The sequence below is a fragment of the Phoxinus phoxinus genome (genome assembly GCF_949152265.1).
Source record: "Phoxinus phoxinus genome assembly, chromosome: 9".
Taxonomy (NCBI): Eukaryota; Metazoa; Chordata; class Actinopteri; order Cypriniformes; family Leuciscidae; genus Phoxinus; species Phoxinus phoxinus.
The window spans coordinates 12,184,017-12,206,036 of NC_136884.1; the positions used below are offsets into that span (position 1 = coordinate 12,184,017).

A 22,020-nucleotide genomic window follows, 5' to 3' on the forward strand; every position below is an offset into this window, starting at 1 on the left:
AGGGTTGTTGATTGTGGCATCTAATGTGCCACTGTAAAATGTGATAAGACATTCAAAACATTTAAATCCCCCTGCATAGGAAGGATTGCCCTACCGTGCATTTACAACTGATGTGCAAATCCATATGAGATGGATGATATTAGCTTCCACAGCCATATCAATCCTGTGCACAACAGTGTGGAGATGTACGTCTGCTCTTAAAAGACTGACACATCTAATTACACCCTTTTCAGAGCAGATAAGTCATAACTCATCTTAGCAGCCATGATCAGGCTTTCTAATAGACCCTGTGACAAAGCATGGAGGCAATTATACAAAACGGGAGCCATTTGTGTACCTGTATAAATGCGTGAATAAATACCTTGATAAATAGCTGATGCCAACTTTTACTGTGTCAAATGAGCACATTTTTCTAAACAAACCAACAAAAATCCAATACATTTATTTTTGTAATTTTTTAACCATTTAAATAAGGATGCCATTATTGCCCTATCCTCATCCCCGTTTTAACAAATATGAATTGATAAAAGACATAAGACAAAAGGCAGGCATATTTTTCTCATTTGTAAGGTCAACCAATACATCATGTCTGGATGTTGTTGAGTGCTGGTGAGACCCTGCCTCATATTGGGTTGTTTCTGTAGTCTTTTATATGTGGGTAGTGACAGACAATTTCCTGTTACACCCAAACCAAATTAACTGCTTTATGACCTTCCTCCTTTTAAAAAAGCATAGGCCTACGCAGAGACATGGGTCATTCCCAAAGATGGGTCTGGTATTTTTTTGCACTAGTTTTGGCCTCTCTGGCGGATGACCACCACTTTGACTAAATATAGACATTGTGCCAGACAGTGGTGAGCATTGGCTTTCAGTGTTTCTTCTGATGGTGGGAGTAGATAATCAAACCTAGCTGCCCTTGATTAATGGTAGCGTGTGTGTAACAGCCGCACACTGCTCATTAGATGCTTCCCTTTAATCAAAACCACCACAACACTAACCACCAAGCAGCACTCATTAGATGTATAGCTTGACATCGAGGTTGCTGTTTATCCACTTACATTAAATATAGGTTACAGTCAAGTCCTCCTGTTCGCCACAAACTTTGGCTCATCGGAATACACTGACCTGATTTCTTTTCAATATAACTGTCTGAAAGGATGTTCAACTCTGTATTTTTTATGCTCTATGTTGTTCGTTTATGAAAAATATCCATTCTTAATGTGTCTTTTTGAAGCAGCATGAACATAACAATTTCTGTGCAAATCCCATTAAGGCATTGTTGTGTAAACTGCTGAACCGAATGTGACGTACATACAAAAACAATTTATTTATACAGAAATTGTATCTGGTTGTGGATAAGAGTTTATTATAAGTTTAATATATTGCTTTTGCTGCATTCTTAAGATAAAATAGACGCTGTTAATTCAATCTCCTCTTTTGATATTTGTATTTCCCTGGCCTCAAATATAAATGTATGCTAACTTTTTATTGACGTTTTGCATCATTTGCTTAATAAAAACAAAAACATTTTTCGAGGAATACACTACAGTTTTCTACACAGAAGTTTAAAAGATTGCAAGTGAGAGTAAATACTTTTACATTACTACAAAAATAAATTATATTTTAAACAAATGCTGTTCTTCTGAACAGTCTTCAGAAAATCTGAAGTCTTTCAACATTGATAATCAGAAATGTTTATTGAGCATAAAATCAGCATATTAGACTGATTTCTGAAGAATCATGTGACTGGATTAATGGCTACTGAAAATTCTGCTTTTCCATCACAGCAATAAATTATGTTTAAAATTATATTAAAATTAGGGCTGTCAAAAGATTAATCACGATTAATCACATCCAAAATAAAAGTCTGTGTTTACATAATATATGCGTGTGTACTGTGTATAATTATTTATATATATAAAAACACACACAATCATGTATATATTTAAGAAAAATTGGTTATATTTATATATAACATATTTATATATAATGTAAATTATATAAATGTATATACAGTATATAAATGTAAATATTTATTAAATATATACATGAATATGTGTGTATTTATACATAATAATTATACACAGTACACACACATATATTATGCAAACACAGACTTTTATTTTGGATGTGATTAATCGTGATTAATCTTTTGACAGCCCTAATTAAAATACAAAATAGCTATTTTTAAATTGCAATAAATAATTCACAATGTTAGTTTTCACTGTATTTTCAGTACAAATCTAATCCAATGTTTGCACAAGACTGTGCAACCAGTGTTGATTCATCCAATATATATTTTTGCTGACTGGCTAAGCGTATATTTTTATTCTTGCTTTGATAATTCATAATTTTTATCCGAAATCTTTGTCCTTGTGGGGACATTTTTTGGTCACCATGAGGAAAACGGCTTATAAATCATACTAAAATATGTTTTGTAAAAAATGTAAAAAGGTTTTTGAAAGGTTAGTGTAAGGGGATTGAATATACAGTCTGTACAGTATACAAATCATTATGTTTATGGAATGTCCCCATAAAACATGAAAACACAACGTGTGTGCGTACAGGTATTTGTATAAATAAATTAAATTGTTCTGTTTAAAAGACCAGCATTTAGCTACCAACTAGTCCAAAGTCAAACCAGTTTAGACCAGCATGGAAATACATTTTTGACTCCGCGTGGTGGTATCTGGTTTTCTAGACGCTATCAAATGTCAATCTAACTCGAATGAGATCTGGATGGCGTGAAAAACGGCTTTAGTAAGGGTCCAGCTCTCTTGATGAGAATAATTAGTGTTTGATTAACTATAGGGTGTGTGCTGTGTGTCAGTCTGACATGAAGAGAAAGTGTGTGGTGGGCAGACACAGGAAGAGGGTGGCGAGAAGGCAGAGCACTGATAAGAGGGATTGTTGTGGCAGGAGCTTCAAACGTCCTCCCTCTTTATTTCCTTTCGCCCTTGTGTGCCCTCCACCCTTAGGGTGTGGAAAATATTACTAGTGTATGGCAGCGAGCCAGAGTTTCAGTCCAGGAATCAATCAAATCTCAATGATCCTGATCCATGTAACAAATGGAGCCACAATCAATGACACCCAGTATGTGGATCTATCACAACAAAATGCCTCAAGAGAACAGGCATGTAAACATAGGAGGCCAAATTTCACATTATAAGCCCAAGAGGGTTTTGTAACAATGTTGTTATGGTCATGCATTGTAATCATACTGGACGAAAGCAGGAGGGGACAGGAAGCAGACCAAAGGCAAATGACTCCACTGATCCGCATGGGGTTAATGGGTATTCGGCTCAAATGATAGGCAGGGTCTACTGTTGACTGTTCCACCCTGGGTGAGTCTATAAAGATGTCAAATTGTTTAGGTTATGACTACATTTGTGGATAGAAAAATGTTTTTACCCGCAAAGTCTGTTCAGATGTGTTGTCACTCAACTAAATAGCTTTCATTTCACCAACCACGAACTTGGCCTGTAGTTTATCAATTAGCATGTTTTTGGGAACATTTATGGATTACAATGGCTGCCAATTTTGTTTCAGTCACTCTGTGAAGAGCCATTTATCTTGCCCAACAGAATTATAAACGGAAATTAATCTTGATGGATAATTGCTGATGAACAACAGTGTTATTTTAGTCTTATATATAAATAAATAAATTTAAATATTAAAAATAATAAAATGAAAACAAAAAAATTGCTATATATATATATATATATATATATATATAGCAATTTTTTGTTTTCATTTTATTAGTTTAATATTTCTATTTAGTAATTATAGCACTTCAAATTAAACATTGTTTCAGTTACTTGCCAAAGGCTACATTTATTATTTTTAAGATTTCATTTTTTATTTCAGCTTTATTTCAATTAATATTATTTAACAGCTGTTTTTAATAGTTTTTGTTTAAGTGAACAATAATAACACTAATGAACAAATTGGTAAAATGTCTAAATGCTCACGCTAAACTAGTTTGAGACTCCATTTATACTTCATTTTGGCCACATCACACATCCTTCATGGAGAAGGCAATCCCAGAATGCATTGTGAGTGATTGTTTTGATATAGCTTTGTCTATGTCATCTCAGATTCAATTTATTAGTACAAATAAAAATAGGTTATTAAAATTTTTATATTTATTTATTTGTGCTAGGCATTTTCTCCAATTCCAGAAAGGTGACCTGCTTTGTGTTTGACAGGCTGATCATTAGCTTAGCAACATGCTAACACCAATAACAACTCTATTACAATCAGTTGCGAGTAGTATCTCCCATGTGGAGAGCTATTTGTGTGATGTACTTTTTTGCACTTCATTAGCATACATTGATGTGTTTTAGCTGATTGAATATCCCAAGACAGATATTAATACCAAGTGTAAACAGGACCAGAGTCTTCCAGGTTGTCAAAACAAGAACCAGCAACAAGTTTTTTAGGTTTAGGACTTTCTGATCCGATAATGACAACACCCTCTGCTTAATTAGAAATACAGTGCTGTGCCATCACGTCATTGCAAGGAAGTACTCATTCAGATTTAATCTGTCCTGCCTCACTTTAAATTTATGCCCTCTCTAATAATAGATGAGTGGACAGCAGGGTAGGATGATCCCATTCATATTGATGAGGCCTGGATACCCTGACTTAAAGAAGAGGGCAGTGAAGGAGACGTGAAGGAGACAGGAAGACCATTTGATCCACCTCCTTCCCGCAGGACATTCAATTTTCAAGTGAGACGAATATGTGCTAGATTTTGAAAACTTTTGCATCTTTAATTTGAGACACGGCAGCTGCAGTTTTGTGGATCGGATCTCTGCGTGCAGTTTACTTTATGAGACAGCCCATAAACACACACATATTCTCGCAACCTGGTTCTTGGATCGTTGTGGCATATTTTGTCCATCTATTAATGGAATTTAGGTTAGGCTATTGAATGCAGCGGGGAGAAAGTAGGTTAGGTGCTACCGAAGAGAAGCTGGGTCTAAGACGTACCTCAAGATCAACAGGGATGGTGACGTAAAATGGCACATTTAAAACCATATGTTGATAGATCTGCTCTACTGAAACATGTAGTGCAACTCAACTCTCTAAGGCAGTTTAGTGGTCGGCTTGTTTGTAGGAGGCGCCAACCATGAGATAAAAGCGCTTCTATAACTAGTTCCTCCTCCCTCTGGAAGCAATTACAGGCAGGTAGCAGATGGTTGGACGAAGTGCAATCGGCCATATCATACAAACATGTCATTCTCCAAATCACGTGCAGAAGGAGGAAGAGGTTGGCTTTACTATTTGACTAAAGGAACGAGAATGCTAGGCTCATTTGTTACTGTGTTTGGGAAATATATCACATCCTAACAGCTGATGTATGCATTTTAATGTTTAAACAATTATCGCAGTATAATATGGAGAAACAAATAAGCCAATTCTAGGTTTTCCTCGGAAAAGGTATCAAAATATAGATCTGTGACTGACCAGTCAGACAGCGCTACAGTACATGGGCTCAATTAATGACATTTATTTATGTTCAACCAATGGATGGCTAGTATAACACTTTAAAAAAAGAATATTACTCAAAATTAAAATTTCTGTCATAAATTTACGCATCCTCATGTTGTACCAAAGGAAAACCCAATTTTTTTTAATTCTGCAGAATATACTGATACTGTAATTATTTTCTATACAATTACAATGAATAGGGACTGGATCCTTTTTGAAGCTACCATAAATGTATCATCAAACTTGTACACTATATTCCAGGTCTTTTGAAGTCATATGATATAGTTTTGTGTGAGAAATAGACCAAAAGTTATTGACGGAAAATCTGAGAATATAGAGTTTATGAGACAAGTAGTGATGTCTGATTTATGAAAGAATAATTCTTTTGAATCAGATTCAGTTCACCAATTAGTTTTAGTTAGTTCACCAATCCAGTGCGAATGATTCTTTCACAAATCAGACTGATCGAGACGTTTACACTGGCGTGGAGTGAGCAGAGCAGAGCGGGTGTTTTCAGTTCATTTCTATGGCAGTCGAAAGTGTTGAAAGGTTCAGAAATGCTCAACTTTATGCAAATGACAGGTGAAAAACATGTGACGACAGCCAATTATTGCAAGTAGTGGTCGTTTGTCATGAGCGTTTAATAATATTTTGAGTTTGAGTGACACTGAGCTGAGTTTGTTGCTGCAGTGTAAACACTACTGGTCTCTACGGTTAACAGCTCACTAGAGGGGGCGATTATCAGTGAAAACTGACTTGTGGTATTGACAGATACTTTTATTGTACTTTTTTCAGTCATACTAGTTTGGAACGACATGGGGTTGAGTAAATGCACAATTTTTAATTTTGTGTAAACTATTTTCAATAAATTATATTGGGCAGCTTAAATGTGGTGCTATTTACTTAGGGTGAGGTTCTCTCCAATATATTTGTGCCTTTTAAAAACTGGTTCATGTCCCAAGATGTAATCAGAGCATAATTATCACAGGTGTAGATTACATTCAGGCATGTATTTCATCAGACCATTTTAATTACCTTTGTTCCTGAGAGTCGTTGCGCTAGCTGATGTTGTCAGCTCATCGTGTCGCTTTTGTGTTGTCAGATCAGCACTCTTCCCCACTTCCTTATCGCCTTCCTCCAATGCAAAGCCTGCTGGGAAAACAGAGCACACAAGGCTGAGAATGTGGTGCTGAATGAAAGTTTTTATGACTGAAAGAGTGGAGAAACAAGAACATTTCCTAACCTAGTTATGTCAAGCAGATTTGTGTGGTATTCCAGGCTAGGCTTCACTGGCATTGGAGTTGGCATCTCATTGTTTAATTATAATGACTTGACTTTGCTGTTTGAATGTGGGCACCCCACTCCACTATGACAGAGCTTCATTATGGATCAGAAACTGAAACCTTATCTTTGTGACCAAGAAGGATTATCAAACTAATCCGAAAACTTTTCTGAGAAAAAGCTACAAACACACAGAGCCGTGTGAGACGTGGCACATTGAGGCCAGAGTCTTTATTATCTGGCCATTGGTCACTGATTCCCACTGAAATAAATTTTTCCATTAAGTGCCATGCATCATGCTTCCATGTTTGTCACATTCTTTATTAATAGTCTTGGAGATGGAATGTTTACATTCCCAAATGTGTAGCTATGTAGTTGTTTGGGCATTCGTGTGTGTGTATGGACTATGTATGGATGCGCAGCGTCAATGCGCCCAAATAATTGAGTAGATTTGTGTTCACCTTATGTTTAGTGTAGAAAGTTATCATTGCATATGCAGACATACACATGACCAGTAGACGATTTGTGTGACTAAAATCATCCCTCGTGGTAACTGCAAAAAACCTGCATGATCCCGTTTTTTTTATGTTTGTGTATCGTCAGGATACTCGTTTTAGGCCTGATCACAGCAGATCTTCATTCTAGAGCTGAGAGTACCGTCTCTCATTAGCATGAATAATGAGCTCTGCACCAAACCAAGTGGGGAGCCTAAACAAGGACAGTGTATGTGTGCGTGTGTGTGATTGTGCACAGCTCAACTCGTCCTCTCTTGGCAGGGGTTCAGTCAAACTAAATCATCAAGCATCACTAGGTCACCACTTGATTCCATCATTCTCTTGATGGACAAATCGACAAATTTTCTTTTACAGTCTATCCACCCATCTATATTTATCCATCCATCTACAGTACCTCATTATATATACATTATCCATCCACCCATCCATCCATATATTTTTAATACATCTGTCTATCTTCATCTATACATCCGTCCATTCATTCATCCATGTGTATATATATTTATATACATCTTTCCATTTGTGCATTTCCATCTGTCCATATATCCATCTGCCCATCCTTCAGTCCGTCCATCCATATATCCATCCATATATCCATCCATCCATCCATCCACCAGCCTTGTACTCAATTACTCTCCTCCGTCTCTTCATGGGTGATTTAAAGATTCTGACTCTTACACCAGCTGTGTTCAAATGAAGCGTCAAACGTCCCCCGTCAGTCCCTGCCAGAACCACCTATAGACCACCGATCCTCATTAGTTGATGACGAATGTTCTTTCAGAGCTAGTTATTCATCTATGAAACACCCTTTACCTTCATCTCCCTGTCTCGTTCTCCATTTCTACCCCTCCTCCAACTCCTTCCCTGGTCTATATTAATAAAGATGGAATTAGATCAGAATTTGTAATTTCGACCCCTGCACATACATCAGTGAATCTTCCTCATAGGGCTGAATGTGGATGTTTGAATGACTGAGTTTGTGTTTGTCTGGGAGATTATGAACTCAATTCCGAACGTTCAGGAGAAAAAAGGGCAGTTTGAATTTCATTAAAAAAGGATCCTTGGGGGGTGGGATTGGGAATCACTCATTTTCCTCCTTTTTTAGATTCAGTAAAGCCACACACAATCTCCACACAGGCAGTAATGAGTCGGTTGGTCTCTGGACGCTTTAAGAAAGCCTAATCATAGGATTAACCTTTTATGAAATGACAGTGATGTAAATACTGCATTATCATCATACTGCAATAGTTCACTGTTTGAGAGTGTGTTTTAGTGACACAAGCTGTGCATACAGCTTACCCAAAACACAGTAAAAAATGTACTACATTGCTTGTCAGCAGTGTTGCCGTGACAACGATCACATTGTAACCAGTCTGTGAGCCGTAACCTTGACAACTGTTAAGTTTATGATCTGATCTGCTCCTGACATAACCAAAGTCCCTTGAAGACAAGTCATTTCACTCGGCGGCCATCTTTGAAACGCCTCTCGGGCGTGCAAGTGCATTTCTTTGAATGGAGAACCATAAAATTCACCAAAACAGTTCGCCAAGCTTACGATTAAATCTCATGTTTGAAATTAACAATGAAATCAACTGACAACAACTGACTCAGTTTCTAGACGCTCGAATCATCAAATTTTCAGGCTGGATCAAGCTAATGCGCAATGGAAGAGCGGGTCTGACTGTTTCTATAGGAACCGGAGCTTCTAACGGCAGCTGCAGTGACACGATGACTTTACCAATCGCCGATTGGCTCTTATTTAGAAGGCGGGACTTATTCCGCCATGTTGAGCATTGCAAACAATACGAGTGATGAGTCTTGTGTTATTCTATAGTCTTTGAGATTACTAGCATGTTACCTCAGAATTAAGTGATGTAATCAAAATGTTGATTCTTTTGACCGAAGAAGAACGTCATATTCATCAGGTCCAGACAGCAGTCACATGTTTGCACTGCCATCTGAATGACCCATGACCTGAATGATCTGTATTGCTTTTATGTTTGAATATGAGTAACTAATAGGCATTTAAGAAATGATGAGACAAAGATTTGTTAGTGTAGAAGAGGTGAGGTCACCACACAACAGCACAGGGTTGTTTTTGCAGTAGGATGGAGAGAAGAAAAAGAAATAAAGAAACAGAAAAAGAGAAACAGGATCAGAGGAAGAATCCAGGCTTCTTATCTCTCTGGAAAGCAGTCAAATCTAAGAAAAAGGACATTTCCAGATCAGTTTCATCTTAAAACTTCATATTTCACCCCACACATTTTTTTTCTTTTTTTTTTAGTAAGAATTTGTTTATGAGTATTTTCATGGCACATATTTTACAATCAAACTCACATTATTGTAACTGGGTTAAAAAAAAAAAAATCATATTTCATAACTGTAATTCAGTTATTATCCAATTTTAATTTATATTAAAATAATTAACCAAAATGTTTACTTACAATATACTTTACAAATGCAAATTGCAAGTAATAAAATTACTTTTTTTTCTGTATTACTGTAGTAATAAAAATTCGATTTTTCACATTATGAAGGTTAATACATAAATAAAAAAATAGGCCTCCCCCTTTCTTTAATGCAAATTTTTCTTTTGATTGTGTGGTGACATATGACCCAGACAGTGTTTGTAAGATTCAGCCTTGTTTCCTCAAGTCTCAACACGCCTTCCTTTACTGCTCTCCTTTTTCCCAGACTCCCCTCCTCCTCTCAGGTCCAGTGTGGTAATTGACCTTGCTCTCAGCTCCAGCGTGTTTTTGAGGTGGGGGATAAGCAATTTGTGGCTGCAAGCACCTCCAGAAGACAAGGTGACCGAAACATTGGTCAATAATTTGCTGTTTCTCTCTCACACACACACACCACACACACACACACACAAAATGGAAATTCTAGCCTGAAACCTAAAATTCAGGATGTGCTTTGCCGAAAATTAAATTAATTAATTAATTAAATAATCAAACTTATTTTATAATCAACACTCAAATATCTAAAACAGAGTTGTACAAACATTTAAATTGCACATAAGGCCGTTTTTATATCAACTTTTTAATAACAGAATGGTTTCTACAAAACAAATTTTGTTGGTGAAATATAAACCATTTCGGCACAAAAACCGAAGGGGGTTTAGAGGGTTCATGTTTATGTAAAAATCATATTTGATGAAGTTGTTAAAATTACACTTTAAAAAGTGCCACAATACTGAAATGTTGAAATAGAATCAATGTAGTCTCATTCACGTCTGCCAAATGTTTACTAACTGGCTTAAAATTTCAATCTCCGGTGCTTAATAAAATATGCAAAATAAAGTACAAATATTGAAGAAAAGTTGATTCCATCAGCGAAACTACAGTATTTAACCTTTGATACAAACATGCTGCGGGCATGTACCCAAGATTTGCAGAAAGCCAATAACTCTCAGACAGAGGTGGATAGTAACAGATCCTCTCTGCATTTCCTGTCTCCACCATTTGAAAAGATTCTACAAGTTTGGATTGAAAGAACAGAAAGACATGGAAAAACATGTCTCTGGGAGCCAGGAGAGGTTGAAAGAAAACATGAGACTTAAGGACTAAATGAGACTTATGGCTGGAAAAGAAAGAGAGATGCCCAGTAAACGTCATGAGGCCTATTACTGAAAGAGAGGACGGATAGAGTAAATTGAGAAAAGGAGACTAAATGTTGAGAGAGGCATGCTCAGCATCCATGAACAGGCGGTGCGGAAAAAACATCGTCCCTGAGGATTCACTGGCTGTGCTGACTCTGCCATCGGAATACTGATTACATGCCGCCCAACTGGCTGCTTCTCCAGTGCAAATCCCATGCTCACTGTACACACACACACACACACACACACATCTTACCGCTCCTTTAGCAGATATCAAACAGAGCCATGTCAATACTGGTTAGCATGCTTAGCCACTTCACATACACCACAGCTAGGTACCTGGCACACTATTTACAAGGAGAGTTCTTGTGTGCGGTCACCTCAAAAGGAGGTCTATATTGATTTGTCTGGCTGGCACCTTGATCTTACAGGTCTAGATTTTTTTGGATCAAAATGTCACAAGTCTTTGTGAAAGGTCTCTCCAGTGGGATATAGGCCTGCCCTACACTCAACGCTTGACCTTAAATGATGCAAATGTTCGTAATGGATTGGAAATACTAGCATATTGCTTAATGCCTAGTTTAAATGTAAATAGTATGTGTAATAGTATACGTGCATCATGCAACAACATCACAATATATGTTAACAAACTTTCAAACAGTAGTATGCTACAATACGTTGTTGTCATTGCTGCTTTCATTACATTAGATCTTAGAAATAAATATGTAAATAATTACATTTAGACTGTTAATCCAGTTTTATGTAAAAACGTCTTAACTTTAAGCAGTTGGACGCAGTATACAGTAAATGTAGCAGGTAACAGTATACATAACATTTGCATACTGTACACACGCAGATTTGTGTACAATTTAGATTTTAAATATTTATTTAGATTATTTTCAAGACTTTTTCCCTGTAACTGTAACAATGATTGTCTGAAAACATTGATTTAATTTTTATTTTGCATTATAGTAATGAGAATGATTTGCACTACATCTTAAAAAAAAAAGAAAAAGAAAAAAAGTATTCACAAAATTGCCTTAATTTATGTCATGCAAAATTTAATTAGTCTTTTCATGTGGCGACATAGGACTCCCTATATAGTGCAGTGCATATACCACATAAGCACGCAGTATGCTATTCCAAACACAAGCCATGCCTCCTATGCAGACGTAAAGCTCTCAGACTCACTACATGGATATCAGCAGTAATGGAGTGGTTCCTTACTCTGGAGTGGCTCTCACAATCAGATGAAAGTCATTCTTCTCGCTACTTATTAACAAGATTTTGCATGTTTCAGGGATTTAGGGGCTATTAATCAATTAATCAGACTCATTGATTTCACTGCTAACCCTTCACTGGTAATCAATGAAGGCTTGGCAACTCATTAAATACACATTTTCACCTTAAATAGAGTTAAAACAATGAAACAAAAGGAACAAAATGTAATACTCATGCCTGCTCAGGAGGTTCAATTCGGTCATAATTTTTGATAATTGTGTCAAAATCTTAGATCATATGCTTGGGTTGTAAGCAAACAGAGAAGTTAGGGTTGACTTACCTCCTGCTGGCAGGGTGGGAGTGGGATCTGGGCCAAAACTTTGCACTCTTTCCCCTTCTGTTGGGCCTGTGGTCTGCTCTACCCATGTAAATCCCTCCAGAGCCTCGCTAGTTGGTTTAAAAGGCGTCCGTTCTGGATCCGAGGCCTGGTTTGTTGTCCCCAATGTGTTTCGTTTAGTGCTGACAGTGGTCAGAGGTACGGTAGATACTTCAGGCTTGGGGTCTGCCGGTGTAATGAAATTTGTGGTTTGAAATGAAGCTGTCGTTAGTTCCGGTGTTGTTGACAGAGTGCCTGTGGGTATGGTTTGGTCACTGTAAGGGTTCATGGTTTCCGTAATCTTTCTCAGTGTTGCAGTCAGAGTGGTGCTGGTACTCTGATCAGTGGATACAGTGTATGTTTGTATTTCTGGTTTAGTTATCTGGGGAGATGTCGTTCGTGGGGTTTTCGCTGTGCTTTGGTCATTATTGGGGGGCCAGAGGTCGAGGTCAAGGCTTGGATCGAGTTTAGAGGGAGGTTCAGTAAGTAAGTCATTTGTTGGCCATTTTTCAGATTTTAAAGGCAGCAGAGTGCCTATCTGAATGGTGCTGCTTTGAAGTTCCTCAATTGTGGTTGCGGTCGGCTGGTATTTTGGGCTGGTTAAGCCCTCCGAATTCAGAGTATAGTCTTGTGTGGTTGCTTCTGGAAGTGTCTGGCTCACCTTTGTCGTGGCAGACCCTTTAGCCTGACTGAAAAAATTTAATGATCCTAAATTGAGTGATGGCATTTTCCCAAACAAGTCCCAACCTTTGGAGGCTGCCTTGGGTTGGGTTGTCGGTTTTGGCCCAAACACGCTGAAAAACCCATTGATAGAACTGATGAGAGAGAAGACCACAAGAGTCCCACGCAGAAGCAGCATTCTGCCCCTCTAATGTCGTGCTGGGCCACTGCTCACATGGTGTCTGACTTTCCGAGGAATGCCCACCGGATGCACTGGGCTTCTGCAGCAAATATTCTAAAATAGAGACACAAAAAACATTGATATCCTCTCAGTTTACTTCAAGTGAGTTATACTATAGACGTTCTTCCATTGCGCCTGAACGCGAACACTTAAGTTTAAGCTTTTGAGTTTAGTAGTTTCATACACAATCTCACTTCTTCCCGCTGTCACAGAGGTGGCCTCAACTCTCCATTGACAGAACAATTATAGAGGCAGGGCTCTTTAAGAATACTAATAGAAGACTAGAGGTCTCTTTGTGGCAGTGTATATATGGGGGCGGTGTAGTAGGACGTATAGAGGCCCGGTTTCTTTGTGGAGCTGTGGGCTAATTTTGGAGTATAAAGCTGATGGCCTGTAGCCTCAGTGAGAGGAGTTGAATTTGATGAAATTTCTCTCGGAGTGAGATTTGGACTTTCTTTCTTTCTTTGCTGCCCCCGCGTTCCTCTTTCTCGCTCTCTCTCGCACTCACTTTCTCTCCCCCTCACGCAATTGATTTGTTCTCGAAACAGCAATAAACTCTCTACTCTCCCACTGGGAATAGCATCGGTTGTTTTTGGTCAGTAAATAGCAGGATAAGTATTTTGAAATTCTCTTTCATTTCCTTTCTTTCTGTAACCCAATTGTGTCTTATCCATCTCTCGATGCCATCTGGATCGCAGAAATAGCCTCCCTCAGAGTCTTTTTAAAAGACAGAACCCCTTCTCCGCTTAATGAGGTTTGCTTACTAATACTAGATTAAACCAGCTAACTGGCTCTGGGCTAATGGGTTTAAAAGAGATTGATGGATTGCAGATTGGTCTTTCAGAAAGCGCAAAAATCTGCCACGATCTAAAAATGCACATTGACCTGTGTGATAGTTTATGGATTATTAGTTCCTGGGGTAACTGAACAATTAAGAGTCGATATGCATCTAATCGACCCTTTCATAAGTTAATTTTTTTTTTTTTTTTTTTTACAAACAAATATAAAGATTAAGAGATTAATAAGCTTGTAAAGGGTGTTGTATTTTGTTATATATATATATATATATATAAAAAAAAATCTCACCCACCCCAAACTTTTGGTAATGTCATATGCTCACCACAGCATATATATATATATATATATATATATATATATATATATATATATATATATATATAAACACACAATAAACAGCAATACAATAATACAGTAATATTATTACAATTAAAATACCTTTTATTTTTAAATATAATTTATTCCTGCAGTGGCAAAGCTGAATTGTCAGCAGCCACAGTCTTCAATGTCACATGATCCTTCAGAGATCATTATAATATGCTGCTCTGTTGCCCAATAAACATTTTTTATTATCACAGTCAAACATAATTGTGCTGCCTAATATTTTTGTGGAAACTGGGATCCTTTTTTTCAGCTTCTTCAATTGAAAGGTCAAAAGAACAGTGTGTATTTTTTTGTAACAATGTCAAAGTTTTACTGTCACGTATGATCAATTTAATGCATCTTTGCTGAACATATGCATTCATTTCTTTGGGGAAAAAAATTTCTGAAAATGTCCACTGACATTGCTTCACTTTGGAAATGGAAGGTCAACACATTGCACAGTACCCAGTATAATTTATTCTGGTTGTACATGTACAGTACACAGCATATTTTACTGACACTATTTCTGGCATACAGTATATGCTTTTTTTTTTTTTTTACTAACATAACACTCCACAGGGGGCGCTATTTAAGCCTGGCTGATTCATAGTCATTATTGTCATCACTAGCCAGACTGTTTTCTCATCATCACACACCACCTGCTTTTAGCGAAGAAGTCCCGTCTTCGGGGCCGTCGCTAGCAAGGTGAAAGGTGGTGATGATTCTAGGTGATTTTAACCATTAAAAGCTGTATTCCCATCAAAACATTTATCAGACGCTATAGCTTTCACTCCCCCCGCCTTTGTCTTTTACACCTTCTGAAACGTTTCATTTCAGAAGAACAGTTTCGCCAGTGCTAAATGCCTCAGTAAGTCATATACCCCACAGGAGCTTGTTAAACAGAATCACAAACGCTGCTGTGTGCATGTGTCAGAGACACCTAAATGACTGTATAGCACTGCGCTTTACTATTAGGCCCCCCTCTCTTTTGTTCTTTCCCTCTCTCTATCCATTTCTCTCACTCTCCTTTCCCTCTTTCATTGTCATTTTGTTCCACTGTGCATGGCAAAGAAAGGGCTTGCCAGAGCAGGATGTAATCACTCAAGCAGAAAAAGGGAAAAAGCGAGTGCTCAAGAGCTACTCCTGATTTAACACTACACATTTAGTCCTCGCCTGAAATCTTTCCCTTGTTGAGTTATTTTATTTCTAATAATATATTAATATATTTCACCATAGAGTGTCTGTAACCCACAATTAATTCTTACACTTATAATAATCATCATAAAACATATTACACTCCAAAACAAATCCAAAAAAAAGAAGGTGATCATCCAAACTATCCCCATTTTCATTTGTACTCAGTGGTTATCAAATGGTTTTGTTTCAAGGTTTTGCAATGGAAGTATTGGCTTAACATAAGACCAAAAGTGCTTATTAAAATGTTTAGCAGTTTCAAAATCTTGGCAGCCTGTTCGTGTTGGCATGAACTTCATTTATTTTCTCAATATACATTTTATTTGAGCCACAATACAGTCGATTGCAACTAGATGCATACCTTTTGACATGGGAAGAATTCTTCTACCTTTCAAACATCTAACGTAAACTTAACCAATGAGACACAAAATGGTGATTCCACTTAATCAGAAGAGGATCTTAATGAAATTATTAGGGGACTGAGAGAAGGTTAGAAGTGTCCTTCTCTCAATATATGTGTGTTTAAAGTCTAGCGCTGAGGACCTTCTTAAGTGGTGACAGATCGACTAGTCATGGTATCAATTATTTTAACAGGCCTCTAGACGTGCATGACGGCTCAAGGAATCATTGGCTCACGCCTTCATGAAACCAAAAGATTTATTCACCAGGCCTTTCTGGTTCTTATCTTATAGACATTGTGGGGGAGGGGATATTTATGACCTGCAGCCATAAAAAAAAACACACACACACAGATGCCCATAAAGGGGTTTTCCTTTAAACACAGTCTAAAGATTTTTAGAGACAGCAAAAGCCATTAGCCTATAACCTTAACCCAACCATGAACCAGAGCATCCATGGTCTGGTGCGTGCATCGTGATCTAAATGCAGCCTAGTCCTAAACTACAAAGTCTAAGGATATTTAAGGCTGGTTTACCAGAGACTACAAAGTATTTTAGTAGTAAAATAGCTTAACTTTTAGAAAAAAGTTCCACGTAGAACCTTAAGGTTCTTGACTCAATTTTAACGAACTTTTCATACCAAAATGGTTCTATATAAGAAGAAATGTCTTAAATTAGTGCATAATACTTTGTTTAATATGTTTTTTATTTTTTTCTATTGAGAACTGATGTTATGTATGAGCTGCTTAATTCATAACATTGTATTAAAATTAAGAATGAAGTAAAACTAAATCCATAAAATGATCCTACGATCGGAAGAGCCCCCCTAAATCACCTCAATAGACTGCTTTGGGTGTTGAAAGTGCTGTTATTTTACACAGTGTTTCTCCTCCCATTCCCTCACACTGCGAAACACTGGGCTCAATACTGTTGACTCCATGTACACAATCATTTACCACATCAATGGCTCTCTGCGTCCTTATAGTTGTCAGTCACCGCAGTGTTCATTAACTGAGTGTTATCAAGCTGCAAGCCTGAATGGATCAATCCATTTATGTTTAGTCTATATGTGCATGTATATTGATGAATTATATGTCCTGATTATAGTTGTTTTGCTCCCAGCCATCCACCATCACTGCTGGGTGTTTTATTTCACCCCCTGCTCACAATATCACTACACACACTCAAAATAGATAGTTATATTTGTCCATCCTTCAAATTATTTAAGATGTTTTTATAGGTGTTTATCAATGTGGTCCGAACAACCTGTTGACATTTGTGACGGTTAACTCCTTGGCAATTTCCAAATGTTGCAAATGTGTTTCACTGCTTTCTGTCTTGGCGCACACATAATGCTGCTCGTCAGGAGTCAATTACACTTGGCTGCGAAAACATGATAAATGACCTGTCACGTTAATGTTTTCGTGGGCTTTTTTTCTTAAAGCATCCGGATCACCTGATTATCTTAAAACGCACAGGCTGCTATGCTGGCTGCCTTCGCCATGGTTACCAGAGGAGCAGAATGCGTCTGAAACGCAGAGCTCTTCCCACACAGCACATATGTGAATGTGTGAAGAGGTCTGAGATGCTACACAACCATCCGTTTAGCACGATCAAGAGCACGAGCTGTGGTCATAGAGCAAATACAGATGTTTACGGACCTGACACACATTTCTGGCTGATGTTGTCACACATACACACCTAAATCAGGATTGACAGCCAACTGCAGTGAGGCTGCAGCTTCTATAATTGGAATATTTCTTGAAAGATGAAGGACAGAAGGAGAAACTTACCTTTCTCCCTGAGGAGAAGAGGAAAACAGAGAATCCAGAACAGCCACCAGCACTCCACTGCAGGAGAGAGAGAGAGATCTGTCTCTCCGTGCGTGTGGGAGAGAAATCGTTTTTGGTCACACACTCTCCCTCCCTCCCTCTTTCTCTCTCCTCCCCTCTCTCGCTGCATCAGTAGTCTAGTGTAGGATTCAGATGCACAATATCTGGTCACACCTCGCTGAGCAGATTGTTAGAGAGCAGAGAGCAAGCACTGTACAGCAGGCAACCGTCACGGAATTAAGCATCCTGCACAGAAGAAAAACACACATGCTCAAAAACACACCGTGAATACATGAACGCACATGCACCATAGCATATACATACAAATATGAAGCATGCACAGCAATTATACAAGATACATACAAGAATTCAGAAGCAGAACGTACACAAGAATTTGAAATATTTAATATTTTAACATTTATATTTAATTGAAAAATGATAAATATATTTAATTATAAAATTCTATACATACTTTTAATGAATTATGAACTGAAATTTTAACCTAAAACGTGTCAAAAAAATGAATTTGAGGAAACTCTGTCTCTGACGATCATAACAAAACATTGCAGCACACTTCAGCCCACAAACCTTAACATGTCACGCTTCTGAGTTGACTTTTGCCACACTTCGGCTTCTTGTCAATAGAATGTCTTATCTCTGATCCCAGTCAAAGATAGCCAATAATAATCCATTCACAGTGTTTCTCCTGGGAGAGGGAGCATTCTGGGATATGATTGCCTCTCTGATCCCAAGGAATTCTCCACATTTAGAAACAATCAGAATTGTCCCATCCCAAGGAAACATCATTTCCTGATGGAAAGCCCAACTTTGTCAAATTGGATGGAGCCAGTAAGTCTCAATGCCAGTTTCACCTCACCTACAATACATGCACGCGCACACACACACGCGCGCGCACGCACATTACCATTTCACTTTTGCTCCAGATCAGTACATCTCACGAGAGCAGGCACCAAAGGTAATGTTTTTGAGGACAGGATGTTTTAATAAGGTTAAAGGAGAGTAGTTCACTTTAAAATGAAAATTAGCCCATGACTTACTCACCCTCAAGCCATCCTAGGTGTATTCTTCTTTCAGACGAATACAATCAGAGTTATATTAATAAACACCCTGACGCTTCTGAGCTTTATAATGGAAGTGCATTGCAACCATCAGTTTGAAGCAAAAAAAAGTGCATCCATACATCATAAAGTAAAATAACATATAATATAAAATAACATAAAATGTCATTTTGGTGATCAAAGATGAGTTTTAAGGGATAAAATGATGGACTTACAGGGGGACTTTAAATATATGGTAACAATTGTAATGGACGTGTTACTGAGCATCACAAAATCATGTACAAGGATGTTACATAAGGATCCCCTATGCTCAGACTGTTGTGTCTGACTGCCTGAGCTGCACTCCGACTAGACTATATAAGGTGGACAGGGTTCCCCCTCCTGACCCTGTGTGCTTTATGTCCACCCACCCCCCAGCATCCGGAGGAGCGCACAAAGGCTGACTCTGATTGAGATAAGTACCTTTGTCTCCAGGGAACAATGAATCCTAACAGTCTGCATTAAAGCTAAAAGACACAACTTGCCTTTAATGTGCAGTTTTCCTTCCTAGGCCTGTCCAGCTAACGGATGGACGCGGATCTGAATTGACCGCACACACAGCCAGATATATCTCTAGATTTCATGGTTCCTTTAAATCCAATATTGGGTTTTCCATACAGAGTCGCAAAGTTACTAACTAATAGAACACGTCAAATAAGTCACTTTTGAGTATCCATGACAGTTAGGATGCTGCCTAATATTTAGGCAACTTACTAGGTTATGGAACAGTAACATTGTTACTAAGGAACAGTATGTCAAAATTTCTGTAAGCAACCAAGTGAATTAAAACAGCACCTGGCTATCGTATGCAGAGAACCTTAATTTATCAGAGCAGATCAATTTAAAAAGGAGATTTCCTATGGGACTTAAAAATCTGGTGCTCACAAACATGCCAGTTCAAAGCGAGAATCTATTGCAGGATTGTGTGCGTGTATGCCTCATAATTTCATATTCATTTAGGTGACTCATGCCAACGGTAAACTAGCACCTAGTGGGATATCAGCTAGCAGCAGGGAGAAATTTTTAGCAACCCGTTAGTAAGTCCATGCGCACATGGGCCTATTTCAAGGAGGTGATCCTTGGTGTGTGTGGGTGTTTTAGCAACTGTATGCATGCATGAATGATTAATGGCTCCGTGGGCATATGCGTTTGCATCTGTTTTAAAAGTTGTCCATTTCAAATGATATAGGGCCTATACGCTTATTTTCGTAATGCCCGTACGACTGGGTGGATGTTGCATTATATGCAGTTCCAAAAAGATGCAAAGAATAAATTAAGTTGATTCTTAGCAAAAAACACTTTGTTCTTTCAAAATTATATGTGCTCATTCGTGTGTAATTACTTCCACCAACTAATCAAGTATTCTCGTAAGCGTAGAATTTGCCATTCAGAATACATACGAGCGAGTCGGTCGAATGGCGGCAGCCATGTTGCGCCTCCATCTTGAAAATACATTAGCCAAAGAGGGACATACCTGGAAATTCAAGCTTCGCTTTTCGCGCTTTTACACTCAGTGACACCGAATGCGAGGGGGAGATAACTCACGACTGCCGGCAGATTTGAAATAATACGGCCACCGTAGGAGTTAAAACGCCCTCGGAATGGGAGGGGCTATAAAGTAATATTCAGTTGGTAGTCATATACAATTTCACCGCTAGATGGGAGTACATCCTACACAGTGTAGCTTTAACTCACACACGCACTGGGGAACAATAAAATCTCCTACTGTATTTGAAGTAATTTGCCAATAAAGGCCCATTCACATCAAAGACAATAATTTCAAAGTTTTAAAAATGGTGGTCACTTTATTTTGATGGTCCCTTTAACACATTCTGTTGACTATAAGTAACGTTGCACCTTCATGTCTACTAACTCTCATTAGAGTGTTAATAGAGTATTAGTAGACTGGTAGGGTTAGAATAAGTTGACATGTAGTAACAAAGTTACTTATAGTCAGTATAATAAAAACACCCATCAGAATCCATCCTGCTTGACATTTTAAGTGGCAGGCAACACAACTACAGCTGTTTACAATAAACAGATTATTCCTGCATGATGGTGTGAACGCTAATATAGCTATCGTTCTTGGTGTGAACGGGCGTCAAGAGTTCATTGAGCGTGTTGAACACACTGAGAAAAAGAGGGCCGCAGGAGTGTGTAACGTATTGGGTTTGGATCAGCAGCGGTTGCTGACATGCAGGCAGATTACAACGGATCAATGTGCACATGTTTAATGCATCAAGTCCTGTCTACCCAGGGGGCAAAACACACAGAGAAATTACACTGAACTTGTAATGGTACAATGCGAAAGTAGAGCCAAAGCTTCATGGGTGAGGAGAGAGGGGGGAAGAAACAAAAAAAGAAACTGAACCTTGCACAGAGGAAGCTCAACCCTACACTGTCTCGCTGGCCCCAACTCTGAACAATACTCGCCTACTGAGAAACAATGCAGGGGAAGGGTCTACTGGACACAATGTGTTCACCATAGGTGCCCAGTGTAGCTTTTTACACTTCTCAATGATATTTTTATTTCCAACACTGTTTTTTTTTTAAAAGCGACACTTATACACTGAAACTATTTCAATGCCAGTATGCCTCCCATTGTCTATGTATCAAATTTGCTAGATTAGAAACAATATACCACGGCACACAATCAAATCTTGGAACTCGTATGATATAAGTGAGACAACTTTTCATGACAAATATAAGAATGGACATCCAGCTATTAAAATAGTTAGCTTTTGCTGCCACCTTGTGGGATAGAATAGAAGCTACGGCTTAAAGTTTAAATGACTGCTTCAAGTTGTATAAATTTTCTAACAATAAAAAGCTGTTGTAAGAAAGCATGTGATGATATGTTTTTGTTTGTTGCCGAAATTTTCCATAGACAATACAGAGACACCATATAGACAAAACGGAGACA

At 38.1% G+C, this 22,020-nt stretch overlaps 1 protein-coding gene across 4 annotated transcripts in view; it reads right to left on the reverse strand.

Annotated features, from left to right (window-relative positions):
* The window catches only part of prrt4b (proline rich transmembrane protein 4b), a 31,945-nt gene that overhangs the window by 4,090 nt on the left and 5,835 nt on the right, over positions 1 to 22,020 (reverse strand). For 2 of the 4 annotated variants that reach the window (XM_079622453.1, XM_079622452.1), the window contains exons 2-4: positions 17,941 to 18,225; positions 12,458 to 13,448; positions 6,532 to 6,648 (exon numbers count right to left, since the gene is read on the reverse strand). In XM_079622453.1, the coding sequence (XP_079478579.1) occupies positions 6,532 to 6,648; positions 12,458 to 13,352 (1,012 nt within the window). In that variant the 5' untranslated portion in view covers positions 13,353 to 13,448; positions 17,941 to 18,225. The remainder of the gene's footprint in view (positions 1 to 6,531; positions 6,649 to 12,457; positions 13,449 to 17,940; positions 18,226 to 22,020) is intronic. The other 2 variants (XM_079622455.1, XM_079622454.1) reach the window with 1 other exon arrangement.